The sequence below is a fragment of the Pseudogymnoascus destructans genome (genome assembly GCF_001641265.1).
Source record: "Pseudogymnoascus destructans isolate 20631-21 unplaced genomic scaffold scaffold_4, whole genome shotgun sequence".
Taxonomy (NCBI): domain Eukaryota; kingdom Fungi; phylum Ascomycota; class Leotiomycetes; order Thelebolales; family Thelebolaceae; genus Pseudogymnoascus; species Pseudogymnoascus destructans.
In genome coordinates this window covers 955,920-982,855 of record NW_020167523.1, presented here as the reverse complement: position 1 = coordinate 982,855, position 26,936 = coordinate 955,920, and the positions used below count along the sequence as shown (strand labels likewise).

At 52.6% G+C, this 26,936-nt stretch overlaps 15 protein-coding genes across 15 annotated transcripts; 7 read left to right on the top strand and 8 right to left on the bottom strand.

The window, feature by feature from the left end:
- Nucleotides 1-199: 199 nt before the first annotated feature.
- VC83_02048 (uncharacterized protein) lies at nucleotides 200-502 on the bottom strand (the record flags this gene model as incomplete). Its single annotated transcript, XM_024465718.1, has 1 exon — nucleotides 200-502. The coding sequence occupies one exon, from the start codon at nucleotides 500-502 to the stop codon at nucleotides 200-202; it is 303 nt and encodes a 100-aa protein (XP_024326679.1).
- A 17-nt stretch (nucleotides 503-519) lies between these two features.
- Nucleotides 520-2,778, bottom strand: VC83_02047 (uncharacterized protein; the record flags this gene model as incomplete). The annotated part of the gene is made up of 2 exons (XM_024465717.1): nucleotides 520-2,406; nucleotides 2,461-2,778. 2 exons carry the CDS (start codon nucleotides 2,776-2,778, stop codon nucleotides 520-522), a joined length of 2,205 nt encoding a protein of 734 aa, XP_024326901.1.
- A 359-nt stretch (nucleotides 2,779-3,137) lies between these two features.
- On the top strand, nucleotides 3,138-3,996 carry VC83_02046 (uncharacterized protein; the record flags this gene model as incomplete). The annotated part of the gene is made up of 3 exons (XM_024465716.1): nucleotides 3,138-3,147; nucleotides 3,199-3,352; nucleotides 3,399-3,996. The coding sequence occupies 3 exons, from the start codon at nucleotides 3,138-3,140 to the stop codon at nucleotides 3,994-3,996; spliced, it is 762 nt and encodes a 253-aa protein (XP_024326902.1).
- A 487-nt stretch (nucleotides 3,997-4,483) lies between these two features.
- On the top strand, nucleotides 4,484-5,947 carry VC83_02045 (uncharacterized protein; the record flags this gene model as incomplete). The annotated part of the gene is made up of 1 exon (XM_024465715.1): nucleotides 4,484-5,947. The coding sequence occupies one exon, from the start codon at nucleotides 4,484-4,486 to the stop codon at nucleotides 5,945-5,947; it is 1,464 nt and encodes a 487-aa protein (XP_024326903.1).
- A 661-nt stretch (nucleotides 5,948-6,608) lies between these two features.
- On the top strand, nucleotides 6,609-8,401 carry VC83_02044 (uncharacterized protein). The gene is made up of 6 exons (XM_024465714.1): nucleotides 6,609-6,737; nucleotides 6,812-6,884; nucleotides 6,953-7,035; nucleotides 7,094-7,688; nucleotides 7,740-7,871; nucleotides 7,925-8,401. Exons 1-6 carry the CDS (start codon nucleotides 6,703-6,705, stop codon nucleotides 7,958-7,960), a joined length of 954 nt encoding a protein of 317 aa, XP_024326904.1. The 5' UTR covers nucleotides 6,609-6,702; the 3' UTR covers nucleotides 7,961-8,401.
- On the bottom strand, nucleotides 8,402-9,513 carry VC83_02043 (uncharacterized protein). The gene has a single exon (XM_024465713.1). The coding sequence runs from the start codon at nucleotides 9,347-9,349 to the stop codon at nucleotides 8,870-8,872; it is 480 nt and encodes a 159-aa protein (XP_024326676.1). The 5' UTR covers nucleotides 9,350-9,513; the 3' UTR covers nucleotides 8,402-8,869.
- Nucleotides 9,514-9,730: 217 nt separating this feature from the next.
- Nucleotides 9,731-10,548, bottom strand: VC83_02042 (uncharacterized protein). Its single transcript, XM_024465712.1, has 2 exons — nucleotides 10,330-10,548; nucleotides 9,731-10,237 (listed from the first exon to the last, which is right to left on the bottom strand). The coding sequence occupies exons 1-2, from the start codon at nucleotides 10,451-10,453 to the stop codon at nucleotides 9,789-9,791; spliced, it is 573 nt and encodes a 190-aa protein (XP_024326905.1). The 5' UTR covers nucleotides 10,454-10,548; the 3' UTR covers nucleotides 9,731-9,788.
- A 160-nt stretch (nucleotides 10,549-10,708) lies between these two features.
- Nucleotides 10,709-11,757, bottom strand: VC83_02041 (uncharacterized protein). The gene is made up of 2 exons (XM_024465711.1): nucleotides 11,715-11,757; nucleotides 10,709-11,663 (listed from the first exon to the last, which is right to left on the bottom strand). The coding sequence occupies exons 1-2, from the start codon at nucleotides 11,723-11,725 to the stop codon at nucleotides 10,865-10,867; spliced, it is 810 nt and encodes a 269-aa protein (XP_024326906.1). The 5' UTR covers nucleotides 11,726-11,757; the 3' UTR covers nucleotides 10,709-10,864.
- On the top strand, nucleotides 11,758-14,809 carry VC83_02040 (uncharacterized protein). The gene is made up of 3 exons (XM_024465710.1): nucleotides 11,758-12,039; nucleotides 12,114-12,200; nucleotides 12,251-14,809. The coding sequence occupies exons 1-3, from the start codon at nucleotides 12,018-12,020 to the stop codon at nucleotides 14,479-14,481; spliced, it is 2,340 nt and encodes a 779-aa protein (XP_024326677.1). The 5' UTR covers nucleotides 11,758-12,017; the 3' UTR covers nucleotides 14,482-14,809.
- A 1,007-nt stretch (nucleotides 14,810-15,816) lies between these two features.
- On the top strand, nucleotides 15,817-17,000 carry VC83_02039 (uncharacterized protein; the record flags this gene model as incomplete). The annotated part of the gene is made up of 2 exons (XM_024465709.1): nucleotides 15,817-16,059; nucleotides 16,161-17,000. The coding sequence occupies 2 exons, from the start codon at nucleotides 15,817-15,819 to the stop codon at nucleotides 16,998-17,000; spliced, it is 1,083 nt and encodes a 360-aa protein (XP_024326547.1).
- A 227-nt stretch (nucleotides 17,001-17,227) lies between these two features.
- VC83_02038 (uncharacterized protein) lies at nucleotides 17,228-18,076 on the top strand (the record flags this gene model as incomplete). The annotated part of the gene is made up of 2 exons (XM_024465708.1): nucleotides 17,228-17,379; nucleotides 17,431-18,076. 2 exons carry the CDS (start codon nucleotides 17,228-17,230, stop codon nucleotides 18,074-18,076), a joined length of 798 nt encoding a protein of 265 aa, XP_024326546.1.
- A 656-nt stretch (nucleotides 18,077-18,732) lies between these two features.
- Nucleotides 18,733-18,961, bottom strand: VC83_02037 (uncharacterized protein; the record flags this gene model as incomplete). The annotated part of the gene is made up of 2 exons (XM_024465707.1): nucleotides 18,733-18,770; nucleotides 18,841-18,961. The coding sequence occupies 2 exons, from the start codon at nucleotides 18,959-18,961 to the stop codon at nucleotides 18,733-18,735; spliced, it is 159 nt and encodes a 52-aa protein (XP_024326545.1).
- Nucleotides 18,962-19,740: 779 nt separating this feature from the next.
- MTR10 (Nuclear import receptor) lies at nucleotides 19,741-23,720 on the bottom strand. The gene is made up of 6 exons (XM_024465706.1): nucleotides 23,408-23,720; nucleotides 23,252-23,341; nucleotides 22,925-23,203; nucleotides 22,741-22,831; nucleotides 21,405-22,688; nucleotides 19,741-21,355 (listed from the first exon to the last, which is right to left on the bottom strand). The coding sequence occupies exons 1-6, from the start codon at nucleotides 23,534-23,536 to the stop codon at nucleotides 20,325-20,327; spliced, it is 2,904 nt and encodes a 967-aa protein (XP_024326544.1). The 5' UTR covers nucleotides 23,537-23,720; the 3' UTR covers nucleotides 19,741-20,324.
- Nucleotides 23,721-24,140: 420 nt separating this feature from the next.
- On the bottom strand, nucleotides 24,141-25,152 carry TIM21 (mitochondrial import inner membrane translocase subunit tim21). The gene is made up of 3 exons (XM_024465705.1): nucleotides 24,811-25,152; nucleotides 24,576-24,760; nucleotides 24,141-24,526 (listed from the first exon to the last, which is right to left on the bottom strand). Exons 1-3 carry the CDS (start codon nucleotides 25,066-25,068, stop codon nucleotides 24,283-24,285), a joined length of 687 nt encoding a protein of 228 aa, XP_024326858.1. The 5' UTR covers nucleotides 25,069-25,152; the 3' UTR covers nucleotides 24,141-24,282.
- Nucleotides 25,153-25,712: 560 nt separating this feature from the next.
- Nucleotides 25,713-26,507, top strand: GLO3_2 (glyoxalase). Its single transcript, XM_024465704.1, has 3 exons — nucleotides 25,713-25,854; nucleotides 25,910-26,045; nucleotides 26,101-26,507. The coding sequence occupies exons 1-3, from the start codon at nucleotides 25,783-25,785 to the stop codon at nucleotides 26,322-26,324; spliced, it is 432 nt and encodes a 143-aa protein (XP_024326857.1). The 5' UTR covers nucleotides 25,713-25,782; the 3' UTR covers nucleotides 26,325-26,507.
- Nucleotides 26,508-26,936: the final 429 nt, after the last annotated feature.

Here is a 26,936-nt window from a genome sequence, read left to right as displayed (position 1 = left end):
AAAAGCAAGGAAAACCACGCACTTAGCACTGCAGTGCAGTCTATAATAGACAGTACATACATACACAACACAACCCCCTGCCTCCAATACAATATTCACGTGCGAACCAGGACCCGGTATCTCCCACCCCATCCCCGCCCCTATCTCCCCTTCCCTGCGTCCACCTCCCCCTGATTTCCAACCCAGGATTCGAGCTCCCCTACAACCCAGGACTCAAACTCCCCTCCTCCCCTCTCCCCCCCCCCATCTCTCCCCACGCCTTCCTCGGGCTACTAGCAGGACTAGTCTTCACCCTCGGCCGGCTCATAAACACAGCCTCCATATCAACCTCCTCCCCCTCTATCAACGCCTCCCTATCCACCCCTTCCAGTCCATACTCATCATACGGCGCCAAGCTCTGCCTCACAGGCATAAAACTCTCCCTCTTCCTCCTCGCAGCAGTTTTAACACTGCGTCGGCGTTCCAGTTGTGCGGATTTAGCGACGGCGGCGGAGTTGGACATTGATTGTCTCGTGCGCGCTAGGAGGTCTCCGTGCCGTTTTGCGGTTGCTGCTGCTGCCGCTGCTGCGGGATCGAGTTCTGGGTCTGTGGCGATGCTTGGTGACAACCGCGGCGGGGGGAGGTCGGGGGGGGAATCGAAGTCCTGCTCGCTAGCGCGCGGGAGGGAGCGAGACATGGACATGCGTGTTCGTTCGGCGAGGGAGAGGATGTGGCGCGGTTTTGGGGGGAGGGGGAGGTGGCGGGGGTATAAAGGGGGAGGTGCGTCGTGTCTGGGGACGGGATGGGAGGGGAGGGGCGGGAGGCTGGTGGCACATCGGAGATTGTTGAGAGGATGCGGGGGGCGGGTGGAGAGGGGGGGTCGGAGGGGATGGGGGAGGTGGCTGAGAGGGAGGATGGTTCGGGTGGTGGTGATGCGGTGCGGTAGATTGGTACGATGCGGGACTGGCGTTGGGGAACTGGAGTTTCCTGTTCAACCGGCTGATTATCGCTGTCTGTGGCTTCGTCCGTCTCTGATGGCGGCGGGAGTCCTGCACTGCGATGCCGAGGAATAGGAGTCATCTGCTCAAACTGTTGGTTGTCGCTATCAGTAGCTTCTTCGATCTCGGAGAACGGTTCCTGTGGTGGTGGCGGTGCCGCATCGCTATGATTCTCAGCCACAAGGCACGAAGGCCGACGGTGGTGGGGAACTGGTGTCTCCTGCTCAACCTTCTGGTCATCGCTGTCAGAGACATCTTCAGTCTCTGACGATTCCGGTGGTGGCGCTACGACTCTCCGCCGCTCTACCCTGCGCCGCGTGTGTCGACGCTGAGGAACGGGAGTCTCCTGCTTGTCGGTGTCGGTGTTGGATTCCCAGTCCTTCTCATCATCCAGAGGTTGCGGTTCACTAACTGCCTCCGGCTGCGGTTCTGATGCCCCCCCTCGCGTGGAAACCCGGCGTCTCGGTAATTTCTCGGCGTGCTTTAGCTTCCCAACATCCGCGAGTTCCCTTTGAAGATTTGCTAACAGTTCCGCCTGTTCAGGGAGCGGCTCCCAGCTTTTCGTAGACTGTAGAGGATTTCTCGGCAGCTGTAGCGATTCGTGTGCCCCAAAGCTGATACTCAGATCCTTAGCCGGCTTGGTGGATATCGCAGCATTCTCCTTGCTAGAATCCGAGCGCCTGGCCTTGATAGACTTTTCGAAATTCTGCCACGTTACGTAGCGGTTCTTTTGCTCCTTCACCCTGGCGTCTAATTGCCGTAACAGGCCTTTCCGCTGGCTATCTTCAATCTCCCCAATCCTTCCCTTCTCGACGTATTTCCATACCTGGTCGTATGGCTCGGAGAATAGTATATCGGTCTGCGCCTGCCGGTCACTCTGTAATATACTTTCGAGCCAATCATCACTTCCGTACCAGTTCTTGCGTGCCCGTTCCTGGACCTCATACGTCTCCGCCTTCGATATGTATTCCGTATTCTCATCCTCCTCAATAGCCACCTTCAACTGCTCCCTGCGCCTCGTTATCTGCCGATCTTTCAACTCCAGCAGTCCCGAGAAATCGTTGTAGATCTCCCGTGCCCGATCTTTCTGTTCGATTTTCTTCCGCAGGCTGCCTTTGTGCGCCAATACCAGCGCTGAAAGACTAGCGCGATCGCCGGTGTAAGAGAAGTTCTCCATAGCGAGGCGGAGAGCGATTGCCTCGGGACCATCTTGATTCTCGCGAACCGAGCGCTTCACGACGGCTGTGGAGAAGACGGATAGGACTTCTTCCAATCGTTCGCCCTTGCACTCATCCAGCATGGTCTTCCGTAGGACTGCATCCCGTCCCAGGGTGCCATTCTTTTTCGCCTGGTCGAGACATCGAAAGAGCGCCGTGCGCAAGTTGAGTGACTGGAGCGGTTCGAGTGGCGGAAAGAAGGGTTGAAGTTTCTACAAGAAGCACACGTCAGTTCATATCCCCTCACAATCAACGAATTCACCCACCTCCCTCGCCTCCTCCGGCTCCCAAATCTCAAACAGCCGAAAAAGCGCCCACTCCACACACTGAATCCTCTTCTTAATATTCTGCTGCGAATCCTTCGTCGTAAACGTAACCGGCGTAATCCCCGGCCAATCCTGTCTTTTATCCAAATCCAGCAGTCTCAAATTCGTCAAAAACAGACTAACATGCGAAGGTCCGGCTGCTTGCTGCAAGTTTGTCGGCGTGCCCACGGACCGCTTTAGGAATGAGGAGTCTGAGGCAGGGACCCGCAGGCTCTTGCTGCGTGTGTGTGAGGAGATTGCGGTCGCTGCCGACGACATGGTGAGGAAGTGCCGGGCTGGTGCATGCCGGAGAGTACGTCGTTTGGTGGTTCTGGGGTTGCGTGAGGGCGGTCTGGAGTGTGTGTGCCAGAATGTCGGCAGTGTAAACAAAGCTGGGCTTGGCGCTACGACGAGAGTAGCTGCCCGCACTAATGTTTGGTCGTCTAGAGATTCTTAGCCTTCCGATCCGCACGTGTGCCTGAGCTTGGTTTGCTGTCAAAAGAGGCTCGCTGCTATTTAAAACTGGAAGCAGATCCTCTGAGAAGCATATATTTGGTATCCCAGCCAGCAGCAGATTTCAGAGAGAGAAATCAACCCCACTCGAGGAGATTTACCCCCAGGTCGCAACAGTTACTGAGATGTCCGCAAGTAAGTTGCCTCAATCGCTATTGCCTTATTCCTCATGTTGACTCTCTTCAGACTCGGAAAAGCCATGGGCTGTTGAAGATATCGCTGCGTCAATGATTGGCGGGGCACCAGAGTCCGGATCTGAGTCGCCAGTACCATTCTTCCACATGCTTCAACGGTTAAAAACTACGAAGAGAGAGGGGTGGAGACGATTCGGCATTGACCAGTATGTATCCCTCCTTTACAATATTTCTACCCCGCTAACCCCTCAGGGGAGAGTCGATCGCAGACCACATGTACCGCATGTCCCTCATTACCATGTTCGCGCCGCCCTCGTTATCATCTAAACTCAACATCCCCCACTGCACGAAGATGGCCCTTATCCATGACATGGCCGAGGCTCTTGTCGGAGACATAACCCCACTGGATGGCGTATCGAAGCCAGAAAAATCAAGACGCGAGTCAACGACCATGGATTACTTCGTCAATGGTCTCCTTGGGCGCGTCAACGGCGGCATGACCGGCAAAGATATAAAGGCAATCTGGCAAGAGTACGAAGACAGCGTGACTTTGGAAAGCCAGTTTGTCCATGACGTGGATAAGATCGAGCTTATCCTACAGATGTTCGAATATGAAAAGTCGAAGCAGGGGAAGCTTGATCTGGGAGAGTTCACATGGGTCGCAACGAAGATTAAGATGCCGGAAGTCAGGGCATGGAGTGATGCTGTTATGGAGGAGAGAGCGGAGTTCTGGAAGGCAAATGGCGGGGTCCACACGGATTTCTCGAATGAGGGCGATGAAAAGAAGACCGAGAAACGTGAGAAGCACGTCGCGAATCTCAACGAGTATTACGGAAAAGAGGGGGAATAGAGCCTAGCCAAGAGGTCTTGAAATTTTAGACGCTGTATCTATTGGAGTGTAGCTTGGTTGTGTTTATAAGATTTCCCAGATGCATTCTTATCGATTAGACTAGACTAGAGCTTCATTTCTGCGCATTTGCTATAGCAACCAGACCCCTGCAATTATGTGGATCTCGGTCAAGCTATCAAACTTTCCCTATCGCCCTGCATATTGATGAATTTCAAATCCATGCAATTTTAAACCTCGTCGCAAACCTGCCCCTTTGTCTTCAAAATGCTGGATCTCACAAGTACATGTACCAGCCGCCGTTGTACCTATTCTTCATCGTGACCACCAGAGACCCCGCCTCGCAAGGCGGTCAGCCCGTTCTGCCACCGTGATACCCTTTCGACTAGACTCGACCGAATACTGCATCACAGAGAGCGACGACGACAAGCAACTACACTGCGCATGAGCTTTACATGCTTTGATTCTGGGGACACCATATTTGCACACGATGTCGGCCACCTTCAACACACACGATGCACAGAGGGTGGGTCGCAGAGCGAATGTATTCCAACCACCACGAACTCGCTCAGCTTCATCTTCGGTCCACCTTGCGCAACCAGCAAACTCGATAATGATGGAAAAACACGAACCTCTCATAGTGAACAAGAAACGAAGTCGCCATGATTCAACAGCGAGTAATAAAGCCACGCCGATCTCTCAGACCATGGACTGGTCCAACGGCTATCCAACCGGCGACTCTATCGCAATGTCAGGGAGCTTGGATCCAGGGTCGCCGCTACCCTTTGTCAATACGCGATATCAAATAGCTGGTGGTTTGGATACGCCGTCGGCAGCAGCGGCCAACTACTTTGAAGAAAGCGAGTTCTCGGATACTGGCTACCGCAGGAACCTTCCCAGCGACGGCCGTGCCAAACCTCACTTCGAGGCCGAATACCACAGTTTTGCGCGGCTGCCGTCATCTGCGAGTATGGAGACCAACGGAGAGGCGCGCGTGCCATCCCTGCAACAAAGTACCAGTGGAGGCTGGAGCAAAACAGCGCTTGATGTCGTTGGGGGTGTCGTTGGGGGTGTCGTCGGCCGAGTGTGGCAGTTCTGCAAGGCTGGGGCATTCAGCGGATTCACGGCGGGTGGTGGACAACAATATCAACTCGACCCCTATCACACTATCGAGACGGAACCCGACAACCAAAATGACAGCGAGTTTTGGGAGTCGGAAATAAGTAGGAAAACGACGCTGTTCAACGATACAAGCGGCCGTTCATCAACTCCCGTCCCGGGGCAATATCCTGATGAGAGTATCTGTATTATCGACCCTATGGATCGCGGAACACCTGAAGGCACTCCGGCGCGTGCGACGAAGCGGAGACAGATCGATGTTGGTAGTAGTGATGCTGGTCTTGGAAAGAATTGGGTTGTTGTCCCCAGCAAGCCAGCTTCGGCAGCACCCAAGCCGGCGGGTAGATACAGTATGCCCACATCATCGAGTGCAAGCCGCCGGCAACCAAACGGTGCAGCATCAACAGCCAGTCGGCCGTCAACAAGGCCAGGGCATAGACGTCCTTTGCTGCATACCAGAGCCTCCGCGGTATCTCATGCTGGCTCTCCAGGCCTGCGCTCTTCCGGACCGGCGTCATTCGCTTCCCCACGCTCGCCTGGCGGCTCAAAGATCCCAGTTCCCGTTTCGTCAAACTCTCAAAGCGCCGCTGCCGCGAGCCCTGCAGCCATTCAAGCACAGAAGTGGGCGGCCAAGAAGCGCAAGGAAGATCTCGAGGCGGATAAGAGTATGAGCAAGCTCAATGCGCAGCTACAGGCAATGATCCGAGAGGGGAAAGAGGCGCTCGGTACTACATTTGAGGTTAAGGACGTAGACGAGGTTGGAATGGGGGATACCGATATGGATGAGGGCTTTGAGGAGCCGGTTTCGTCGCCGTCCAAAGGGCGATGGCGGTGAACAGTGGCGAGGGAATTTGGTTGAACACAACGATATGAACGATGCGTATGATACCCTTGGATGGAGAGCGACTGGTGAGGACGAATATATATGGCTCAGCAACTGTACGGCATAGCTATTCCCAACACTACCAACGGCAAACACTTTGTTTCTTACTTTAGACCCCACACCGATCAGCTATATCCAGGCGATACATTTTGAGTGGAGCGTAACAAGCCGCGCCGGCATATTTGCGCCATAGGAACTACCCGTCGCAATCTCTGGTTCAAACTGTATGCATGGAAAGGGGAGCGTCTCTGTTTTTAGTGTGCTTGGTGCGCTTTTGGAGGGGCGTTTTGTCGCATTGGATTTCAGAATTTGTGCGCAAGGAGTCTCAGTGTGAATATGCAGATACCCTGGAGACGTCTTTCATGGGATGAGCTCTGGTGGGATGGGTCGGCTTTTATCATAGAAACCCTAGTTTTTTAATCCAGCTATGAAGTGTCTCATCGCATGAATAGATGTTATTCAGGGTATCTCACAAGTGAATAAATCCCTTTAACCGTCCCTGAGTGGTGCTATATAAAGTAATGACACGTGATCTTACCTGTCGACACCCACGTGCTGTGCAGCAATCCAAATTAGCGAAATGGTCGAAGCTCCCCAAGATACCTCCAAGCAACGAGATTACAAGTAAACAACGCAAACGTAGCGTCTTCAAATCTATAATCCATCATTCATTGTCATCAGTATACCTCTTTGTGCAGCTAGCAATCATGGATAAGGTGTCAGCTTTCGGAAAGAGCATCGGGTAAGACAACTCTGATCCATACCGGGCTATTGCTGCCTATGAAACCCGAAGGGATTTGCTGACATGACCCGAAGCTCGTCATTCACGCCCTTTGCGACTCGCACGACCCAGTATGTGAAGGAGCAGCTTGGACAAGCTGAGGATAGGGTGTGTTATTTCCTTTGCCCTATATGGAAGGAAAGAGAGTTCCAGGCGCATCTACTGACAGCGGGTAGACCCAGCTTCCCCCGGATTACATTGAGCTTGAGAAGCGGGTCGATGCCTTGAAGCAGGTTCACCAGAAGATGCTCCAAGTCACGTATGTAGCCCATGGATTGGCCAAAACCGTCATACAAAAACTAATCAAGGCGCTTTAGAACACAATACTCCAACGAGAGCTACGACTACAACAACATCCGCGAAAACATCAGCGATCTCGGCCGCAGCGTCAGCGAGAAGATCCAACTCCTCTCCACCGCCACCACCGCCGCCGAAGCCCAGGCCGCCCTCACCGCACCCCCCGTCACCAAGCCCCAGCCCAAGACCTTCGCCCACGCCGTTGCCCGCGCCTCCCTGGCCAGCAGCCAGCTCCTCCAACAACAGCACTCCGGCGCCGGCGAGGACCCTCTCGCAACGGCACTCGAGAAGTATGCCCTTGCCAGCGAGCAGGTTGGCGAGGCCAGGCTCTCGCAGGATGCACAGATCCAGGCTCGCTTCTTGGCGGGATGGAACACTACCCTCAACACAAACTTGATGTTCTCTACGAGGGCGCGCAGGAGCGTCGAGAACTCGAGATTGCTGCTTGATGCGGCGAAGACGAGGGCTAAGGGTGGCCTGTTCAAGCTCCCTAGCAAGGCGGATCAGCAGCACCACGAGGAGGCCGAGATCTCGGAGGATGCCAAGGTTGAGATTGAGCAGGCTGAGGACGAGTTCGTTGGCCAGACCGAGGAGGCTGTTGGTGTCATGAAGAATGTGAGTATCAGCTCCTTTGTGCGCAATTCTAAATACTAACTTGCTACGTAGGTTCTCGACACCCCAGAGCCACTCCGCAACCTTGCAGACTTGATCGCGGCGCAGTTGGAGTTCCACAAGAAGGCATACGAGATCCTGAGCGAACTCGCCCCGGTTGTGGACAACCTTCAGGTTGACCAGGAGGTGAATAGAGCCGCGCAATACAGTGCTTAAACTCTGCTGATGAGGATCTCTAGGCCAGCTACCGCAAGAGTCGTGAGGGGACGTCGTGAAGAAGAGTGGGAGACGAGATAAGTTGAGTTGAATACGGAGGTTTTATGCTGAGGCTCTGCCGAAGACATATTGATGGGAGGCCCGCTCAGGTTTCTGTTTGTATTGATTTTGGATCGGTCACTGTGGGCATGGCACGAAATGTAGCTATGGCTGCCAATGTTGGGCGTATCTCCAGGTGTTGTTCTGGAAAGCTTTTGTTTTCCGCGCCTGGTTGCTTTTTGTTATCATACCATGAATTCAAACGAAGTGACCGTCGATTGTGCCTTATTTCATCTGATGAGATAAATGTCTGTTGTTGTTATCCAGGAGGTATTTATCAATGTGGCTATTTGCAACCTTTTCGCATTCTCATATTTAAATAATTTAAGAATGACAATAGATCAAACATTTCTCAGGTCAAGTCAAGCACCGATTTCGATTTCGCAGCCCTTAGATAGCCACGACCCACCCAAAAATCTAAAAAGCACGTCTCGAACCATTTATATACATCTCCTCATATCTCGGCGGTGGTGTCCGCAACCCCTCATCAGCAAACAAACCCGCCTCAAGCGGGGTGGGATAACCTCTAGCCCGATCCATGAAGTAAGTCTCCTCATCAGGCCTACCTCCCATCCAGCGCCTCCCGCACCTCATAAACGACCTTGTCGGTATCGTCAACCCTGAGAAAATGCCTGGTTCGGTAGTTCCGATCCCTCGCAAGCTGGGGTCCGGGTGCGATGTGTAGAACATGGCGTTGGAGTATCGGCGAGGCATCGAGGGGTCCCAGTTATACGAAGGCCCGCGAATATGTGCGCCCCCCAGCACAGGCAGGGGCATATTGAGTCCTGCCATGCCACCCGATGCACCATAGTTGCATAGCTCTATTGCGGGACCAGCATCGCGCACGGATACGCATTCTCGCAGTCCTGTCAATGGCAGCTGCACGGCCCTTGTCTCTCCTTTGCTTTCTGTGCTCTCTTGGCACTCAATATCCGGCTCCCTTCTGCTTTCGCCTGTGAAAAATACCGAAGGAGTCTATTCGGGATTCCTGGAGAGTTAGAACGAGTCGGTGCTCGGGGTCGGACTGGGCCGCCGACTTTGAAGTAGCCGTGGAGCCAGTAGAAGAAGATTAGACAGGCGCAGATGCCGATGATGGAGGATAGGAAGATGCCGATGTGCGAGGAGATGAGGGATGGTTGCTTGCGGGGTTCCAAGGCTGCGGTGGTTGAGGTAGTCTCGGCGGCGACGGAGGTATCAGTTGGAATTAGGGGGTGAGAGGACTCGAGGGGCCGTATAATTGTATGTGAGAGTGAGCCTTCATCGTCGGTGCGACTGTATAGAATTGATCCAAGGTTGCTGGGATCATCCGATTCGGTTTTAAGGGCGAGAACGTACGGGTCTATGTACATGTCGATTTGGACGAAACCTGGACCTGGAATAATAGTATGTTCAGGTAGCGTCTCATGGATTTGAGAATAAGAGAGTTTGTAAACGGTGAGAGGAGGCGACCCCTATATTTGTCCATACTCTAAAAAGGGTTTCTACTGAGGACATGATGAATGATAGCGTTTTTACTGCACTTGAGCCTGCAAAATGATGTAAACATAAATGATCGAATGATATAGCATCGTCCGACGTTGACGTCGAGTTTGTCAGCTGCCGGCGGGAACCAAAAACCTATAGTTTGAGGGTCGTTGTCCTTTAGTGGACCACCATATTCAACCTGCCAAACCTACTCGTGAGTGACTGCACATATGCCAATATTTACAGTAACTGTAAGTAAAATAATGCTCTTGGTTACTCAAAGTTGTAGCAAAGGCAAGAGAATCCTTTGCCACTTAATATATTCTACCACGGATGCCATAACTCCTCAGACCAATTCTCAGTTAACCTCTTGTCCCTTCCGTAAATCTCCTGCCATCCCTCGAACCCCTTATCCAGAACATAAACCTTCTGCTCTTTCAGTTTTGACTTTTCGTCTTTCTCATCCGCCGTCCCTTCATCAACCCATTCGCCATCCTTAGAATCCGAAGCTTCGCCTTCCGTTCCCTCACTATGGACCTTGCTCTTCGCCAACTTCTTCCCAACATCTCCCCTCCCAGCGCCCTGTGGTCCCAACAAGCGCTGTTGCTCGCGCATATACTGAGCCGCTGCTTTTGGGCCTCGAACCTGGCTTAATGCGCAGTGAAAGATGACTATCTCTTTATCGGCGAGCTTGCGGATTAAGGCGGGAATGGCGTGGTCGAGGGTGTTGGAGGGCACATGGATGGAGGAGAGGATGTGACCGCCGATGTGATCTATGAAATAAAGTTAGATCTGTAATATTTGCCTTCATAAATACCAAAAAGTGCGTATGATAAGATGGCGTCGCTGGAATATGGGCACACACCTTCACCCCTCACATCGATAACTGCAACCTTGTTGGTCTCAGATGGCTCCAACAAGATCTTGGATAGTGCTTCTGCTGTTATGCGGCCTGGGATTACCGGAGCTGGGGCAATGCTAGAAGCCATTGCCAATTTATGTCCTTAAAGAGTACAATCGTAAGGATGATTACGGTATAACTTCCTGGCCAGGGTGCGAGGCTGTGGATAATGTTCCGCGATCTGCCAACTATACCGCCCAGGGTCCACCAAAACAGGTTCGATCAAAAATGACGACAGTGTCCTACGCGCGATTAGGCGCGGCCAGAGCGTCTAAATACCCGCGAGCATTTATATATCTTCAATGTCATATGTAGAGGTCAAAGACGAGTCAAAAACAGGTAGTAGTAGGAAGGTGTAAGACAGTGTGTAGTTATACAAGGCCGAGATGACCATACAAAACTTATCGATATTTAAACTTCACATCAAGACACTCCTTGTCGTAGGCCAACCATAAAATCACACTTACAATACATGTTCCATAATATACAAATACAGGATCTACCAGCCCTGCCTCTTCATCTCCTTAACTCTCGAAACAGTTGCCCTGAACCCAGCCATGAACCTCTTCTGCCACCTCTCTCTCTTTAGTCTCTTCCTCTTCAGGCCGCCTCTCTCGTGGAACCTCTGGCGGTTGAAGTCCTGCCTGACCCTATTCCTAGAACAGCTCATCCCCAACAAATTAAAGCTCCGTCCAATATCAACACCTCCAGCCACAACAACCGACCTGCCGGTCCTCGCATTCAGCCGCAACGCGGGCTTCGGTGGCACAGGAGCGGTGACGGACGCAGTCAGGTTGCTAATCACATCCTTAAGATCGCTGTCGCTAACGTTAGGGGACAGCATGCGGTCCAGGTTTATCGACTTCCTGTTGTTGAGTGGGGAGTTGGCTCCGCGCTCTTTGCGGCCAGCGTTGAAGCCTGTCAGGAGATCCTGAGCAGCGCTGTTGCTGCTAATACCGCTATCCCATGCATCGGCGTCGGCGCTTTCGGACGATTTCGAGGGGAGGATGCGCGAAGAGGAGCGGTTGCTGCGTCCACCGGCGGCCCAGCCCTGGGAGCTGGCCTGGGAGTCAGGAGAGTTCTGGGTGCCACGGTTGGCATTGGTAGGCGCTAAGGTTGGGTTTGTTTGGTTCGAGTCTGCGATGTATCGTCTAGTAGAGGATGAGAAGGCCCGCTGTGAGAGTCTCATGGAAGACGTCGCCCATCTTGTCGATGTCGAGGGTGCGAGAATCTGCGCCAACGGAGACGCTTGGGAGCGCAGTAAAGCGTCCGCGGCTTTCCGGAGCTCCATCATAGGTCTAGCATAAAGTCAGTACCCTCTCACACTATATAATACAATTGAGACATACGAATTGAGCATTTCCAATCGCACGGAGTGGAAGCCCTTTGACTGCGGGTGGTGATTTGAGGTCAACGAACTTTTTGAATCTTGAGATCCCGAGCCGCGCTAAAGTTAATCCGTGGTGTGGCTCGTGCGGGACCTGGCCAAACCGCGATTTTTGGCAGCCTCAACTTGCGACAACGACTCGCGATATTCTCCAACGAATATAGAGACCAACCAATCTCACCTGAACTTAACTGGGCGCTTCTTTATTTGCCTTTGAATAATCTACAACATCTTACCAAAGTAGCAAACCCAAGTTCACAGCCTCATGGCGTACAATCCTTATGGGCGTAAGTTACCCTCCATTGGCCTGGCCCTCAACGCCAGCCTGCGCACTTTATATTCACAACTAACCTATTCCCAGAGCCTCCCTTTGGCCGCCCACCAAGCTTTGGCGCCTTCCCGGGCGCAGCTGGAGCCCCCCCAGGTATGGGACCTCCTCCCAGTATGGGTAGGTTGCTCGCGTGCCCCAACTGAACCTCAAAAACTAACCCCAAACAGGTGGCGCCCCAGGCATGTCTGCGCCCGGCACCGCACCTCCAGGAATGAACCAAGCCAATGCCGTGCAAAGCGGCCGACCAAGCGGATTACCAGCGAGCTTCCAGGGCCCAACGGTCATGCCGAATATCAACTTCTCCGCTCCCGTTATACGCCTTGGAACTGGCCCGGCCAAACCATCTACACCAGTCAGTGGAGGCCCCGGAGGAAGGGATGGGCGGAGTGAGTCTGCAGGTGGTGGCAGACCGGGATTGGGTGCGGACAGGGGTATGGACCCGCATCAGCAGCGTCAGGCGCTCAGAGACAGCATGATGGCGCTTGCGCCTCCAACGAAGGAGGAGATTGTTCGAACTATTTTCGTGGCAGGCATTACGGAAGGGGCTGGGGGCAACGAAGGGATCGAGCGTATACTGAGCTCTGCTGGGCGACTACGACGCTGGGACAGGGCCATTGATTCAGATGGAAAGGAATGTTCATTTGGGTTTGCGCAATACGAGGATGCCGAGAGCTTGTCTACTGCGGTCGAAGTTCTAAAGGACATTGAAATCCCACTCAAGAAGCAAACACCAGATTCCAAGGCCAAGAAGGGAGACGGAGACGATAAAGACGAGCCGGCAAAGAAGAAGCTTCTCGTATTCGTGGACGACAACTCTCTGAACTATCTCGAGAACTGGCACTCCTCCCGAGGCGATGACCCAGCTGCCGAGCAGTCTCGTCTTGACAATGCTCGCGCCGCGCTCAAATCTGCGGTAGACTACCTATTCAACCCCACCGCGCGCGTCGAAGCCAACGACTCCAACGGCGATGTAAAAATGCACGACAACGAAGACTCCGGCGACGCTGTAGAAGTTGTCAACATCCCCCTCGCCATCGATGATGAGCTCGCCGACATCCCAGCCGAGATGCGTGAAACCGTCGCCAAAGAAATCACAGCCTTCCGAGACCGTAGCAACCGCAGGGACATCGAGCGTCTCAAGCGCGAAGAGGAGATGGAAGCAGCTGAGCGCGCTCGCAACGGCGCTGCGTCTCGGCCATCACGCCTTGCATCACCGGGCCCAGCACCTAGCAGACTTGGAGGTGACGCAAACAACATCCCTCTCGGTCCGCGAGACAGGAGCATCAACGCGCCTTCCGGCCCGAAGGGCTCCAACATCCCACGCGACTACCAAAAGGGTGTTTCTTTCGTCAACGGTAGTGGTACCAACGGCGCCGCATCGGGAAATGTCTGGATTAATCGGGAAGATGATGACGATTCCGCGTCAGACTCCGAGCTCGAACAACGCCGCGCCTCCAAGCGAGCAGCAGAACTCGAGAAACAGTATCTTGACCAAGAACGAAGATGGCTTAACCGTGAGCGATCACGAACAGCGGCCGTGGAGCGCGAGAAGGAGCGCGACGAAGGGGATGATGCAAAGGCAACTGCGGCCAAGGAGAAGATGGCGCAGAGACTACGGGATTGGAACGACGACGAGCAAGGCAACAAGAGAATCGAGGAATACTACGCAGACCGCAGCATGTGGAACCGTAACCGCGCGGCATTTAGGGCTAGGGAGGCGGCGGCGGATGCTGCTGACCGTGCGGATGAGGACATGGAGAGCGCGAGGGAGAGGAGCGAGAAGGAGACCGCTAGAGGTTTGGCGGATAACTTCCTGGACAGACAGGCTGAGGAGCTAGGAGCGCGCGAGCCGGCTAGAGTGGCACAGCAGCCATTCAAATTGAGTCTCGGAGCGGCGGCGCAGAAGGCCCAGAAGGCAACTACGACCCGGCGTACTGTTGCAGATGTGGAAGGCCTGCTGGAAGACGAGGAGGACGCCACGCAAACCCAGCGCCGCCAGCTTATCCCGATTAAATACGACGCATTAGCTGACCGAGGCGCTGGCCTTAGTGATGAGGAGCGCGAGCAGGCTGTCAAGGATTTGGCAGCTGAGATTCCTACGGACCGACAGGGACTGTGGGATTGGACGGTACAGTGGGAGTTTATGGACGAGAGCACTATCAAGGAGAAGCTGCAACCATTTGTGGAGCGTAAGATCGTTGAGTACCTCGGGGTTCAAGAACAGACGATAGTGGAAGTTGTGGAAGAGCACGTGCGGAGACGTGGTGGCGCGGCGGGCTTGGTCGAGGCGCTTGAAGGGGTGAGCTTACTTATTTGTTTTGTGTTTACGCCTCTATTTGTAACCTTACCATGTATTCGGCTTTGCGTCGACTCCCACCTCTCCCTACCAACCACCTAAACCCTGTTCTGTGGAGCACATACTGACTACCACGGTGTACCAGGCCCTCGATGAGGAAGCTGAGGTCCTAGTGAAGAAACTATGGAGAATGATCATCTTCTTCTCCGAGAGCGAGAAGAGAGGACTCTCGACTTGAGGGATAGATTGGCGGTAGGTGGTGGATGGTGGCGGACGATACCGATATGGCGGCAGATGGCGCTAGATGGCGGATGATACCGATAAATGGCGGCAGATGGCGGGTAGATGGCGGACGATGCCGATAAATGGCGGCAGATGGCGGTAGATGGCGGACGATACCGATAAATGGCGGCAGATGGCGGTAGATGGCCATGGAGATAGGTAAGTGGCGAGTGCGGGGTTGTTTGGAGCAGGCCGGGTATAGTGTGTAGATATATGGATTGACACAGGGAACGGCTGCATGAATGATGGTATTTCACATATATCCCAATCCCAACAGAATGATCTAGCGGGATCAGATAGTTCTTTATATCCCTCGAGCGTATGGCCCTCAGAGGTTACCACCATTACCCAGATAAGAACGTGTAGCTTTTACATTGGTCGTGCAGTGAAGATCGTGTCCTTGAATCTGCGATAGCCCTGTCATTCTGGCTGGCATCAAGTACGGCCGTGAGGACGTGTGTGGAGTGGAGTATGTGCGGAGTATTTAACAGTAAGTTAGTGTGCAAGTTCATAGTGGTAACTGTTAGTACCACAGTACACTCGTATGTGTAGGATGGCTCGGGTACTAATTGGTAACAGACTCGTACTGTTCCCATAAGTCGTACGACGATGATGTCGTTAGGGCCCGGTTTATGTCCGTTGCTCCAATCAGCGTCCGTAACTATTCCAAGACAAATACTCTAGAGCTTCACTCACCAGCCTCGTATACGCGCCTAACACACCAGCCAGGTTTCATCAGTAGTAGTAAGATGTGGCTAATAAATGGGAGGCGACCAATGGGGACATCCCACAGTGCGTCATGACTCCCCGAGAGTGCGCCGCAATGTTAATCCCGTGCCGGAAATCGACGATGTGATGCCTTATTCTTCCCTTGAGCTCAACCGAAGCTTCGATTTCCCTGAAAAGAGGAAGCAAGAATTAAGAGTTGTGCTATAACCTACCCTTGTACTGAGCTGTCTCCTTTTTAAAACGTCGTGCATCTCACATATATCATCCGCCACGCCCAGACCCTTCTATAACACTCGCCCGTCTGAGCAATGAAGCCCTCGGTCAACGACGAGACGCGATCCTCTCTCTCTTACCGGCCACGATCCGCTCGCAGTAAACGTTGCCGCCTGTATAGCTATATCCGAGGCGCCCCTTCTCATCTAGGCAATGCCGCCCAGAGATTTGGAGAAAGTCGCCCTCCGAACTATCAGGCCGTCAGTGGCGGATAGCAGTAGTGCTTCCGCCAGTAACCCCAGCCAGTCGACACCCGAATCCACAAGCCCCGACCGTCGCCTTAAGCGCCAAACCGATAAGGGGCGAGATCCGGGTCCCTTGATCTCCAGGCGACGACGAGTGCCTGTATCCATCACACGGAACGCCTGTGTAAACTGCAAGAAGGCCAGAGCAAAGGTATAACCTCCGCCACCCATTCCATTGCTTGCCACCCGCCCTGAGTCCAACTTTCGACTTCAACTTCGGTTATGTCCCCGAAGCTAACGTCTTGTGCGTAGTGCGATGGGAATACACCTTGTTCGCGCTGCACGACGCGAGCAGAGACGTCACCTTGCGTCTACGAGGTTCATATCAAGCGCGCTAAGGAGGAGTTGATGAAACAGATCCGCGAGCTTCGCACTAAGAATCGGCTGAGCGAACGCATCTTTAGGACGCTGCAGTCCAGAGAAAAGGCGCCCAACATCCTTCGCGCTCTAAGCAATGGCGAGAGCATCGAGAGCATCGCCGAAAGCCTGGGTCGCACGGGGATAGACGAACAGGAAGGGGTTTCGCCCATTGGATCCCCCTCATCCGTCGTTACAGGCTCAGAATATGAACTTGGCTCCCAAATCGGGTCGGGGTTTTCGTGGACGACAGTGTCCCACGACTCGGCCACGTTCGACCATCTCTTCCAACTATACTTCGCCTGGGTGCATCCCGTATCAACACTCTTCAGCGAAGGCCACTTTGTCGACTCGTACAAGTTCAAGGGACAGAGCCAGAGGCACTGTTCATCTCCGCTCGTCAACGCCATGTGCGTCCTGGCGTGCCGTTATCACACCCAATCCAAAGACAGCGAGTTAGACTCTGACCAGCTCGGTGTGCACTTTGCTGATGCATTCCTTGCTGGTTTCGAGCCTGACGATAAGTCGATCACAACTATACAAGCCGCAGCGGTTATGTTCTTGGTGGAGCTTGGCAGGGGGTTCGGACTGCGCGCATCGTCATATCTCAGGCTTGCCACCGAAAGCATTGCTGAGCTCTCAGCTAGCTCCAATGATGAGCTGCCATATGTACTCAAGAAGACCATCCAAGGCATACGCTGTCTAAACGTGTTAGTGCCTTTTTTTTTTCCTTGAATAACCCTGCTAATCCGATCAGTGAATGGGCACAAGTGACCTTTCAATTTCCCTCAATCTTAGCGTTTCGTGATGTTGAAAATACTCACGATGAGGAAGCTTCCCATGATAAGTTGCCGTGGCATTTCTACCGATACGAAGAAGACCGGTGCCCAGCTTGGCCGAGTCTCCTTGCCACGACTAATCGAGAGAAGATAAAGCTTATTAGCATCATAAACGATGTCAGCATGATGATATGGAGCCCGCTATCCAATACCATAACGGCTCGCCATGTTTTGGAGCAATATAGTAAATTTGTTGCCTGGAGAATGGCGCTGCCGCCTGTCCTTGGGGACGCCGAGAACAGCACACAGGCTCTCCCACACGTCTTGTCATTGTTGTAAGAACCAATCAACCCCTAGTAAGGATCAGCCCGTACTAAAATTTGAAGAATCCTTTATGATTACTCTATTGTCCAACTCTTGTGCCCGCTACTCGAGTTGGAAGGCTTTCCCTCCAGGCTCGTCGATGAAGTCGTGTGGTCCCACGCACAACATGCTCTCCTCCTCCTCGAGCGCCATTACCGTTTGCATTACACGTGCCGTTATCAGCCGGCCCTCCAAATGTTCGTCGTCTTAAATATATGCCACCTCATCGCCCGCTTCTTCCCAGCAAAGCCCAACAACGATCCATCCATTAAAGATGGATCTGAGGCTGTAACGATTGGTATTGAGGTCCTCCATGAGTCAAATATTGGATTCCCAGCCGCTGGGGCGCTGCAGGAGCTACTCAGGCGGTCGGCCGCCGCCTACTCGCTGAAACTACCGCCGAGTCTTGACTATCTCCTAACGTCGCAGGGAAATGTGCGTACGGCGCATTCGTACAATGATTTCATTGACGTCTGCACCCGCCCCAGTTATCACCAACCATTACGTGGTGTGCGTGAGAACTTTGATAGTAACTTCGCGGAGGAGTGGTATGCTCAAAGCCCAGAATTTGGGTTTAGACTGCCGCCACCAGGGCAGCAGCTGCAGACCGAGTCGGATAGGGGTATCCCATATTTGATGCAGATTAGGAATTTGCTGAACACGAATTGAAGAATAGGCGGTTTGAAGGCGTCTAGGTTAAGAGGGCCTTAACGTCGTTTATGCGTGGTTTTTCTGGAGTTTCATCGAGGTTTGGGTAAAGTATAAATCGACAACAGTTGCTCGAATGGAAGACGCCTCAAGTGCAACTTATACTCTTCATATATCTCTAACTTGTATAGCCGTCATCTTGTGTTGTCGCCAGAAATTCATCTTGTCGAGGTCATGGGGATTGTTTCTTGCGTTTCGACGATGAGTAGCTCAATAAACTGGAGCTCAGTGGGCTTGGAATAGATGTCAGATAGCGCGTTTGGATATGATAGATTCTTAACCTCGCTTCCCCCAACGCCATCACAATACCTGCCTCTTCGCCGTCGTTGTTAGTAATCATCGTCGTTGGTAATCATCGTCGCCGGTGCTCACCCTGGTCGATGTTTATCATCGTCCTTGTTCATTGCCGTCGGTGCTCATTCTCATTGGTGTTCATCCTTGCTCGTGTCAGTCCTCGGCCTTGTTCATCCTCGTCGGTGTGCATCGTCGCTGCCGTTCATCGCCGTAGTTGTTCATCATCGTCAGTGTCCATGGTCATTGTCAGTGTCAGTGCTCATCATCAGTGTTCACTGCCAGTGTTCATCGTCGGCGTTCATCGTCGTGTTCATCATCGGTGCTCATCGTTGGTGCTCATCGTCGGTGCTCATCGTCGGTGCTCATCGTCGTTAGTGTTCGTACTTGCCGTTGTTGATCGTCGACTTCGATCAGCGTGCCCGTTGTTCAACGTCGTCTTCGTTGATCGTCGCCGGTGTTCATCTCATCACTGTTCATCTGATCGGTGTTCATCTCATCGCTGTTCATCTCATCGCTGTTCATCTCATCGCTGTTCATCTCATCGCTGTTCATCATTGCTGTTCATCTCATCGCTGTTCATCGCCGTTGCACATCGTCGTCTTTACCCATCATCGTCGTTTATCGCCGTCGTTGGACATTGTCGTCATCGTCGTCATCCGACCGTTGAACTAGAAAGACTTTGCTCAACCTTTCCAGAGTGGCTCACACGGTTAACAATCTATCTAGTTGTCATCCGCAGCATACCCATCTGTTGGTAGGGTCTTCACCTCGTACCATAGTGCTTGCTTTGTCCTGTTTCGGTCGGTGGCGTTTTGACTTGACTATGATAGATTGTGGCGACACAGGCCAACCTATGCTCCATTTAAAAAACGCGGCTGTTAGTGATGCATCATTTGATCATCACCGTTCAGTCGTCTCCATCTCATGTACATAGAACAGGTTTACGGAGGTCTGTCGATGGATCTGCTCTTGCTTGCCCAGGTCCTCTCATACCCAACCTGGAGAGGTATCAGCCCATCTCAACATGCAGGTACGAGACGCCACCGTTTCAGCCAACGATCATATTAGAACAGTGCCATAGGCTATAGATGACAATCACCTCATGACACCTACACGGTCGCAGTCAAAAATCGATGAGAATACCCCTTCGTCTGAGCACCGGAGGTTCCTCCGCGAGGTTGTATTATTTAGACTGTATATGGACTAGCGTCGGGGCTTGGGGGTGGGAAGTAGACCATGTATGGGAATCATACGATGGGAAACAAAGCGTCTCATTTAGGAGAAAATGAATTTTCAAAATATCATCGCGATTTATGGAAATTTCTTCAATAGTGTGTAAATATCTCCGCAGTTTTTATGATGGCTTCCTATGAACAAATAGTGATGGTTGTGAGAAAATGTCCTCCCAATGCTTGTCTTTCTTCATCTTAGCGTATCCTGGGAATCCAACTCAGCTCAGCTAAGCAATTACTTCATACCCTCCTATCTCTTCGCAATGGCTAGATAGACAGGTGTGTTAGATTTCTTCATTCCGAAAGCTAACTGACCCGTCATGGTAGGCCAATCTCACGATGAAGCCACTCGCCTCCACATCATCAGCCTCATCCCCCCATCTAGCCACCACCTTTCATCACATCTCCCTATCCATCCTATCCCTCCGTATATCTACCAACCTCACCACCCCCTCCCACTCCCACATACGGATTTAACATCCACTCTACCCATCAAAGGGAGTCTTTCTCCCTCAATGCCGACCAAAAACGCTATTATGCCCGATGCAAAAAAAGTAGAGATTCACAGAGCAGCCTTCCACACAGCAACCCAGCTATACCTCCCGGCATACAATCCATCTTCCTTCGTCTTGTTGCATTTCACCTCCCGCCTTTCATCTCGCAATTTCCCTCCCCATTCCCATTTATTCGCTGAACCTAAATCTCGTCGCCTCCAACCTCCCCAGTCCATCGCGCGGAGCGACATATCTCCTGCGATAGGCGTTTGTGAAGTCCTGCAACAGGCTCCTAACACCCCTTAATGCCTCGGGCCCCCCGTTAAGCTTCGCTCCAATACCATCAATCAGTCTCTTCGACTCCTCCGGGCTTACTGTCCCCTCCGGAAGCATCCTCACAGTTACCGCCACCCAACCCACTGCTGCCTCGGGCATCAGCTCAATAAGCTCCAGTAGTACGCCGCTACCATCAGCGAAACAGTCGCGTGGGAATATAATCATCATTCCCGCCATCACCCGCTTCACGAGTTCCTCGCCGTGCGCCGCAAGGATGTTTTGCATGGCGGCCTGCACTTCTGGAGGGTTAAGCTGACCGGTCGAGACAGGTGGGTTGGGGCCACCGAAGGCGATCACATCGCGCAAGTAGTGCAGTGTCGCAGTAAGGGGCTCGCGCTGCTCTAGTGCCAGAGCGCTGAGGGCTGCTTGCAGGATAGGGGTAAATAGCTCCGATGGGATGAGACGATAGGGGTAGTAGAGGACGGTGTCGGTGAGCAGGCGGAAGAAGTCCTCGATGATATCCGGGAGGTCGTGAGGCTCGAGGCTAGACATCATACGCAGAGTGGTGCGTGATTGTGCCTCAAAGAAGGTGTAGATAGCGTCGGTAGTCGACGGGCTGACGTGCTCCCTATCCTCGGCGAATTCACGAAGGATGGCGGCTGTAGTCCACAGGAAGCAGCCCTGCTTTGATTCCGAGAAGCCAAGGGCCAGCTTATCTGCCATAACTGGGAGAAGCGGCTCCATCGCGGTGCGGTAGGAGATGAACATGTTGCGCCAGCAGCGGCAGACACGTTCGCATATAGGCGCGCTCTTGATGAATGTCTGGACTATCTGTGCCAGCAATGGGAATATCTTTTGGCAATACTGAACTGCGGGATCCGGCTGGCCATGATCAACTCGAGGAACAACCCATTGAATGAATGGGTTAAGGAGTTGTACGGCATCTAAATAATATTAGTGATTGTAATAAAGAACATAGGTTACGGTTCATACCGGCAACAGCAAGCTCGCCATCCTCATCTTTAGCTGCGTTGGCGTTTCGCATAATCCGCTCAACAAGAGGGTCGCAGTATAACTCCAGGAGCCCATATATATCATTTGGTGGCTGGACAGCCACGACCGACGCAACACCCTCCGTTAGCTCTTCTTGACTGATTTGAGGCAAGGCGTCTAGGGTGTAGTTATAAAACTTCTGCAACTCGACAACTTGTCCACTCAGCAGATGCTTGCAGTCAGTGCAGATGAACTTCATAGCCATCGCAGCAGCCCGAATGATCTCCTTCGAATCCGCATCGAATGACTTGACGATGTATTGGAACTGTGGCTCAAGGAATTCCGGGTGGTTGGATGTCCACTCAGTATACCTTCCGAGGACCATGATAGCTGCGAAACGGAGCTTCTCGTGAGCTGGAATCTGCACCAGTATTGGCATGATCTGAGGTAAGATGATGTTTTCCTCCTTGTTAACCATCCTGCCCATCGCACGCATAGAGAATAACGGAGCCTCAAGTGCTTGCCAGTGGGGAACGGAATCTGGGGTAGCCAAGCTTCCATAATTCGTCATCCAGAGCTTCAGGCACTCAAGTACCTTTGTCAGGCACTCAGTGACTCCCATCACCTCACAGCAGTCCTTCAGGCAGTCCCCCATAACGTGACGGAACTCGCGGAATTTCTCCTCTTGCTCACGGTCACCATCAAAGAGGTCGAGAGAATTTGGGTCGTCAGGGGTAGGGAACTCCAGTTGCTTGATCAGTATATCAACCAACTTCGAGTAGACGTCCACGCATTGCATGCGAGCTTGAATATATTTCTCCAGGACAAGATATTGCTTTAGCTCATACCAGAACCTAAACGTAAGGCCGATGGCGTCCTTTTCTGTGTCTCTTGCGGCGCATTCAAGGATTGACTCCACGAGGATACGGAAGTGCTCTGGCTGCCTGGCTATCAGAAGACACCAAGCTTCTCCAGCCTCTGCAAAGAGGCGTGTGATTCCCTTAAATACCTCAGCATCCTCGGCTTCTGCAGCAGCAGCAATGCGAGGCCTCAGTAGGATAACCTTGGGCAATAGCACTTCAATGGCCTGCATATACTCGTCTACGTCGCTTGTTTCCTTGAAAATGGTGCAAAGACATTCAACGGCGGAGTCAAACGAATCTTCCGTGCCCAATGCGCCAAATATGCTGTTCAGGAGGGGAGAATTTACCACATCTGTGACTGGAATCTCTCGTAACCAGGAGCTGATACACTCGAGGAGATGTGGGTTAGTAGATGCCTCAGCTACATATCAGCAGTCAGCTTGGGGACAAGACAAATATCGAGTGAGCCTTACCTGAGGACTGCGAATAGTCGATGAGCAGCTGTAAAACCACGGTCGCGTTGTTTCCCAATAGTTCCTGCGTTCTCTGGCTGAGTTCTTCTTCCTAGTTGATGCGTTAGACTCTAACTCTGGTATTGTCCTGCAAATGTAGTGTCGGCGCAGACGCCATCAGGCTAGTTGATTTCGTTCCACATACAGACAAGGTGATTTTCCGTCCTTCGGTAACTTCCTCCGGCAAGACTCTGAGAAATTCGAGCATGCACGCATGGCTTGCCGCGTCGGTTCCAAGCGTCGACACCACCATCGCAACAACATCCTTCCACTCAGTCATTTGTATGGCGAGAATGGCCAGGCAAACGCATAGCTGTGTTCGGATCGGCCGGGGACCCGGCGCATACTGCTTTAGGAATGCCAGCAGCTGTGTTCGAAGGTCGGGGAGCGCAGCGCGGGGTATTTGTGAGACGTCGTAAGTTATCTATGATGTCAGGACCAACCCTCAGTTCGATATTTATTCGAGGCATACCTTTCCCTTCAAGGTCGTAGCCGCAAAGACTTTCGCCTCAGGAGTTGCATCCGATTGAAGGATTCCTATCGCGATCGTCCAGGCCTCGACCTACGTAGGGTTGTTAGCTGGAGCCATGGCGGGGCAGTGCGGCGTGAACATCGCCGAGAAACGAACCGATTTCTGAAACTTTTCGAGGAACTCGTAAGCCTCCTTCTTCTGTTCCCGCGTCCCATCACGCATAGAGTTGACGGCGCTCAGGACCGGCGCAAAGGCCTGTTCCGCATTGCTGTTTGCCGTCGCCATAGGTGATGACTGCGGGGCAATATGGGGAGTTTCGCACGTCGGATGGCTGTTAGATCGGAGACTTTCGCATAAGACAGCTGAACAGTTGTACGTATTTGGTGTCTACGTTGTTCCGGCCTGAAAAGAAGGTTTTGAAGTGAGTGCTAAGGGGGTGCAGAGCTTCAACGTTGTTGTTGGTCGCAAGGCATAGTTTATCATGAAAGTAAACCGACCGAATCGCCACGCCAAATTTATCTTAGCGCGGCAAGCAAGTATCGCTTGCATTTATCCCCGCTTCATGGTACCTTTGATTATGACCCTTCCTATGGATATTAAAATCGCCCATGGAACAGTAGATAATATAATTTTCTTTATTTCTTGCCATTTAATATTATGTTACAGGCAGGTTCGCAATGTCTCTAGAGCCTTCGTTGCATCCTGCGTCTACTTTAGTTGTTTCAAATATTGTCAATATAAGTTATATTAAAAAGCTTCACAATTTACCAATTAGAATAAGCATTTACTCGACTTACAATACGACATGGCAGTGAAGACAGTAGACACACCCAAAGAGAGGGCAATTTAAACTACAGCTGCTCAAGATTCATTGGATAGAACTTGCACCGAACGAAGAATTGCTTAATTGTGATTTTACATTTAACAAAGCCCTGGCAACAACGGCTTTGCTTCTACTCTTTGTATATACACCCCAGATAGTCGAGCGAGAACTCACTGGGCTAGTCTTAAGCTTACACTGATATACCCCATCATCTCCACCTCACCCCAAAGAGCTTCGTCTTGCCCTTGCCCACAGCATTCGCTGTTCCACCCTCCAGGTAGATAGTCGGGTGCCCCTTCACATCCAGCTTCAAATATCTGTATTCAAACTCCGAGTCCGCAGAGGGGTGTTTAGTCACATGCATGCTAACAACCCCCTTATTCAATGGTCCTTCGACATTGAAGTGCATGATAATGTGATCAGTCCCAGTCTTGTCTTTCTGATGACTCGAGCTAATAACAGTCAGCACTATCCACCTAGGTTGAGATCAGGACAGCCTACGCAATAGGCCTGGAAACTGCCCATTTATTATTTGTCTGTTCGCCGTAGGCTGTGATCTTCTTCGGGTCTCCCAGTAACTCCTGCACTTGGGCGTCGTCCTTGACCCTGTCCACGGCGCGGTTGAACCAGTTCGTCTTGCTGTCTAGCGCAAACACTTCTGTATACAAAAAATATCCTACACCTCCCTATCTCTCATTAGCATCTTGTCAAAGCTAACAAGGTGGGGGAGACTTACTGTCAAGATGGCTCCCACGATCATAAACCCAAAATTGAACGACTGCTGTGTCGTTCTCGCAACCTTCTCGGCGGGGGACAACATGCCCCAAGGGACTCTCCCATTGTCGTTAAAGGGAGTTACTGTCTTCCTCTTGAGCTGCGGTTGTGCACTCGATGCTCCCAGTCCAGTTTGCGTCGCATACAGCCGTGCAGTAACGAGGGGTCTGATGCTCGCTGGGAGGTGCGCCAGCGTGGGCGACCTTGCGGCCGATAACATCTCCACGTATTTCTTCTTCGATTTTTAGTTGTTTACTTTCAAAGTCCGTCAAGTCATGGCGTTGAGGTTGGTGAGCCGTTGTAAGGTTCGCGGTTCCCATGCGGCTGTGCTTCAAGATATTTCCGCCGCCTCGTTGGACCGTGCACGACCCTTCACAAGGCGGGAACCGAGTGAACTGTCCACAATTGGCTTTAGCTATTCTCAAATGTTCAATAGCTAGCTAGTTACTGAAAAGTGATACAAAAGGAATAAATTCAACCAGCCTTTACTACAGGCATAAATAATTAAACTATTAGCAGTGAAAAGTCCCTCTTTGAAGTTATATGGGCGGCAACAGAGCCGGTGCCGCCCAAAAGTTCGAAGAGGGGCTGAAGAGGGGCTGTATGTATCTCAGGATTAATACTAGCAATTGAAGCTCTCAATATTTGCCTCTTTAGCTTTATTTCTGAGTAACTGATATAATAATTATAGTCCCCAGTGATTGAAAGTCGTTATTTCCATTACCGTTGCTGTAATCGGTGCATTCATATTTGGGGACCGTTCACCCGGATACATAAAGCGGCGGCCTGATCTGACCCCACCGCCCGATACGATTTCAGGGCAGGTGTCAATAACTTTGGCCATTAAAAGACCCGGCGGCGGCGACGACCACAACGACGCCACATCGCTCAACTTATCTTATAACACTACAAATTCCCATCTCGCCCGGGCAAGATGAGCGCCTTAGCCTCCAAGTCTCAATCGCTCAAGGTTTTTGAGAAATTGAAGACAAAGCAAGCGAACAGGGTGAGTCTCCTCCCAATGCTCCACATGCGAATTTGTCCTGACGTGACCATTACAGATATGCTTCGACTGCGGCCAGAATAACCCGACGTGGACATCAGTCCCGTTGGGCATCTATCTCTGCCTCGACTGCTCCTCCAACCACCGTAACCTCGGTGTCCACATCTCGTTCGTGCGATCTACGAACCTTGACCGTATGTTCCCCGCCGCCCCCTTTATAGACCTAACAGCGGCTCACACGACAAACAGAATGGCAATGGGACCAACTCCGAATCATGAAAGTGGGCGGTAACGAGTCGGCAACGAAATTCTTCCAGTCCAACGGCGGAACTGCCGCGCTGAACAGCAAGGACCCCAAGACAAAGTACACCTCCAACGCCGCCATCAAATACAAGGAGGAGCTCAAGAAGAGGGCCGCAAAGGATGCTATAGAGTACGTCCCATCCAGCCTCACACAACACCACATCACATAGATCGAAATTAACACTCCCGCGCAGATACCCCACGGAAGTCGTAATCACCGACGTCATGGGCGGTGGCTCAACCGACGGCTCCTCCACCCCCGCCGGCGAACCCGACGACGACTTCTTCTCCTCCTGGGACAAGCCCGCGATCAAGCGCCCCACCCCCCCGGCTCGCGCACCGCCACCCCCCCCGTAGTAGGCCGCACGCCCTCCCCCTTCCTCACCGCCGACGGCGCGACCCCCGCGCGCTCGCCCTCCCCGCTCGCCAGCTCCGACGCACCCGCCCCCGCCAGCCGCGCAGTCCACTCCTCGGCGCTGCGCAAGTCCTCGGCTGCCAGCGGCGCCCCGCGCAGGGCTAATGTGCTTGGTGGCAAAAAGCCAACGAAGTTGGGCGCGAAGAAGTTGGGTGGTGGCGATGTGATTGATTTTGATGCTGCGGAGCGGAAGGCGAAGGAGGAGGCGGAGAGGATTGAAAAGCTGGGGTATGATCCTGAGGCTGAGGATGTGGCGAAGAAGACGGCGGCGAATGCGGAGTCCAAGGTTGCGAGCCCGTCGCCTGTTACCCCTGGGCGTGGCACATACGGTAACCCGACGCCGAGGGAGCGCTCTGGTAGCGATGCT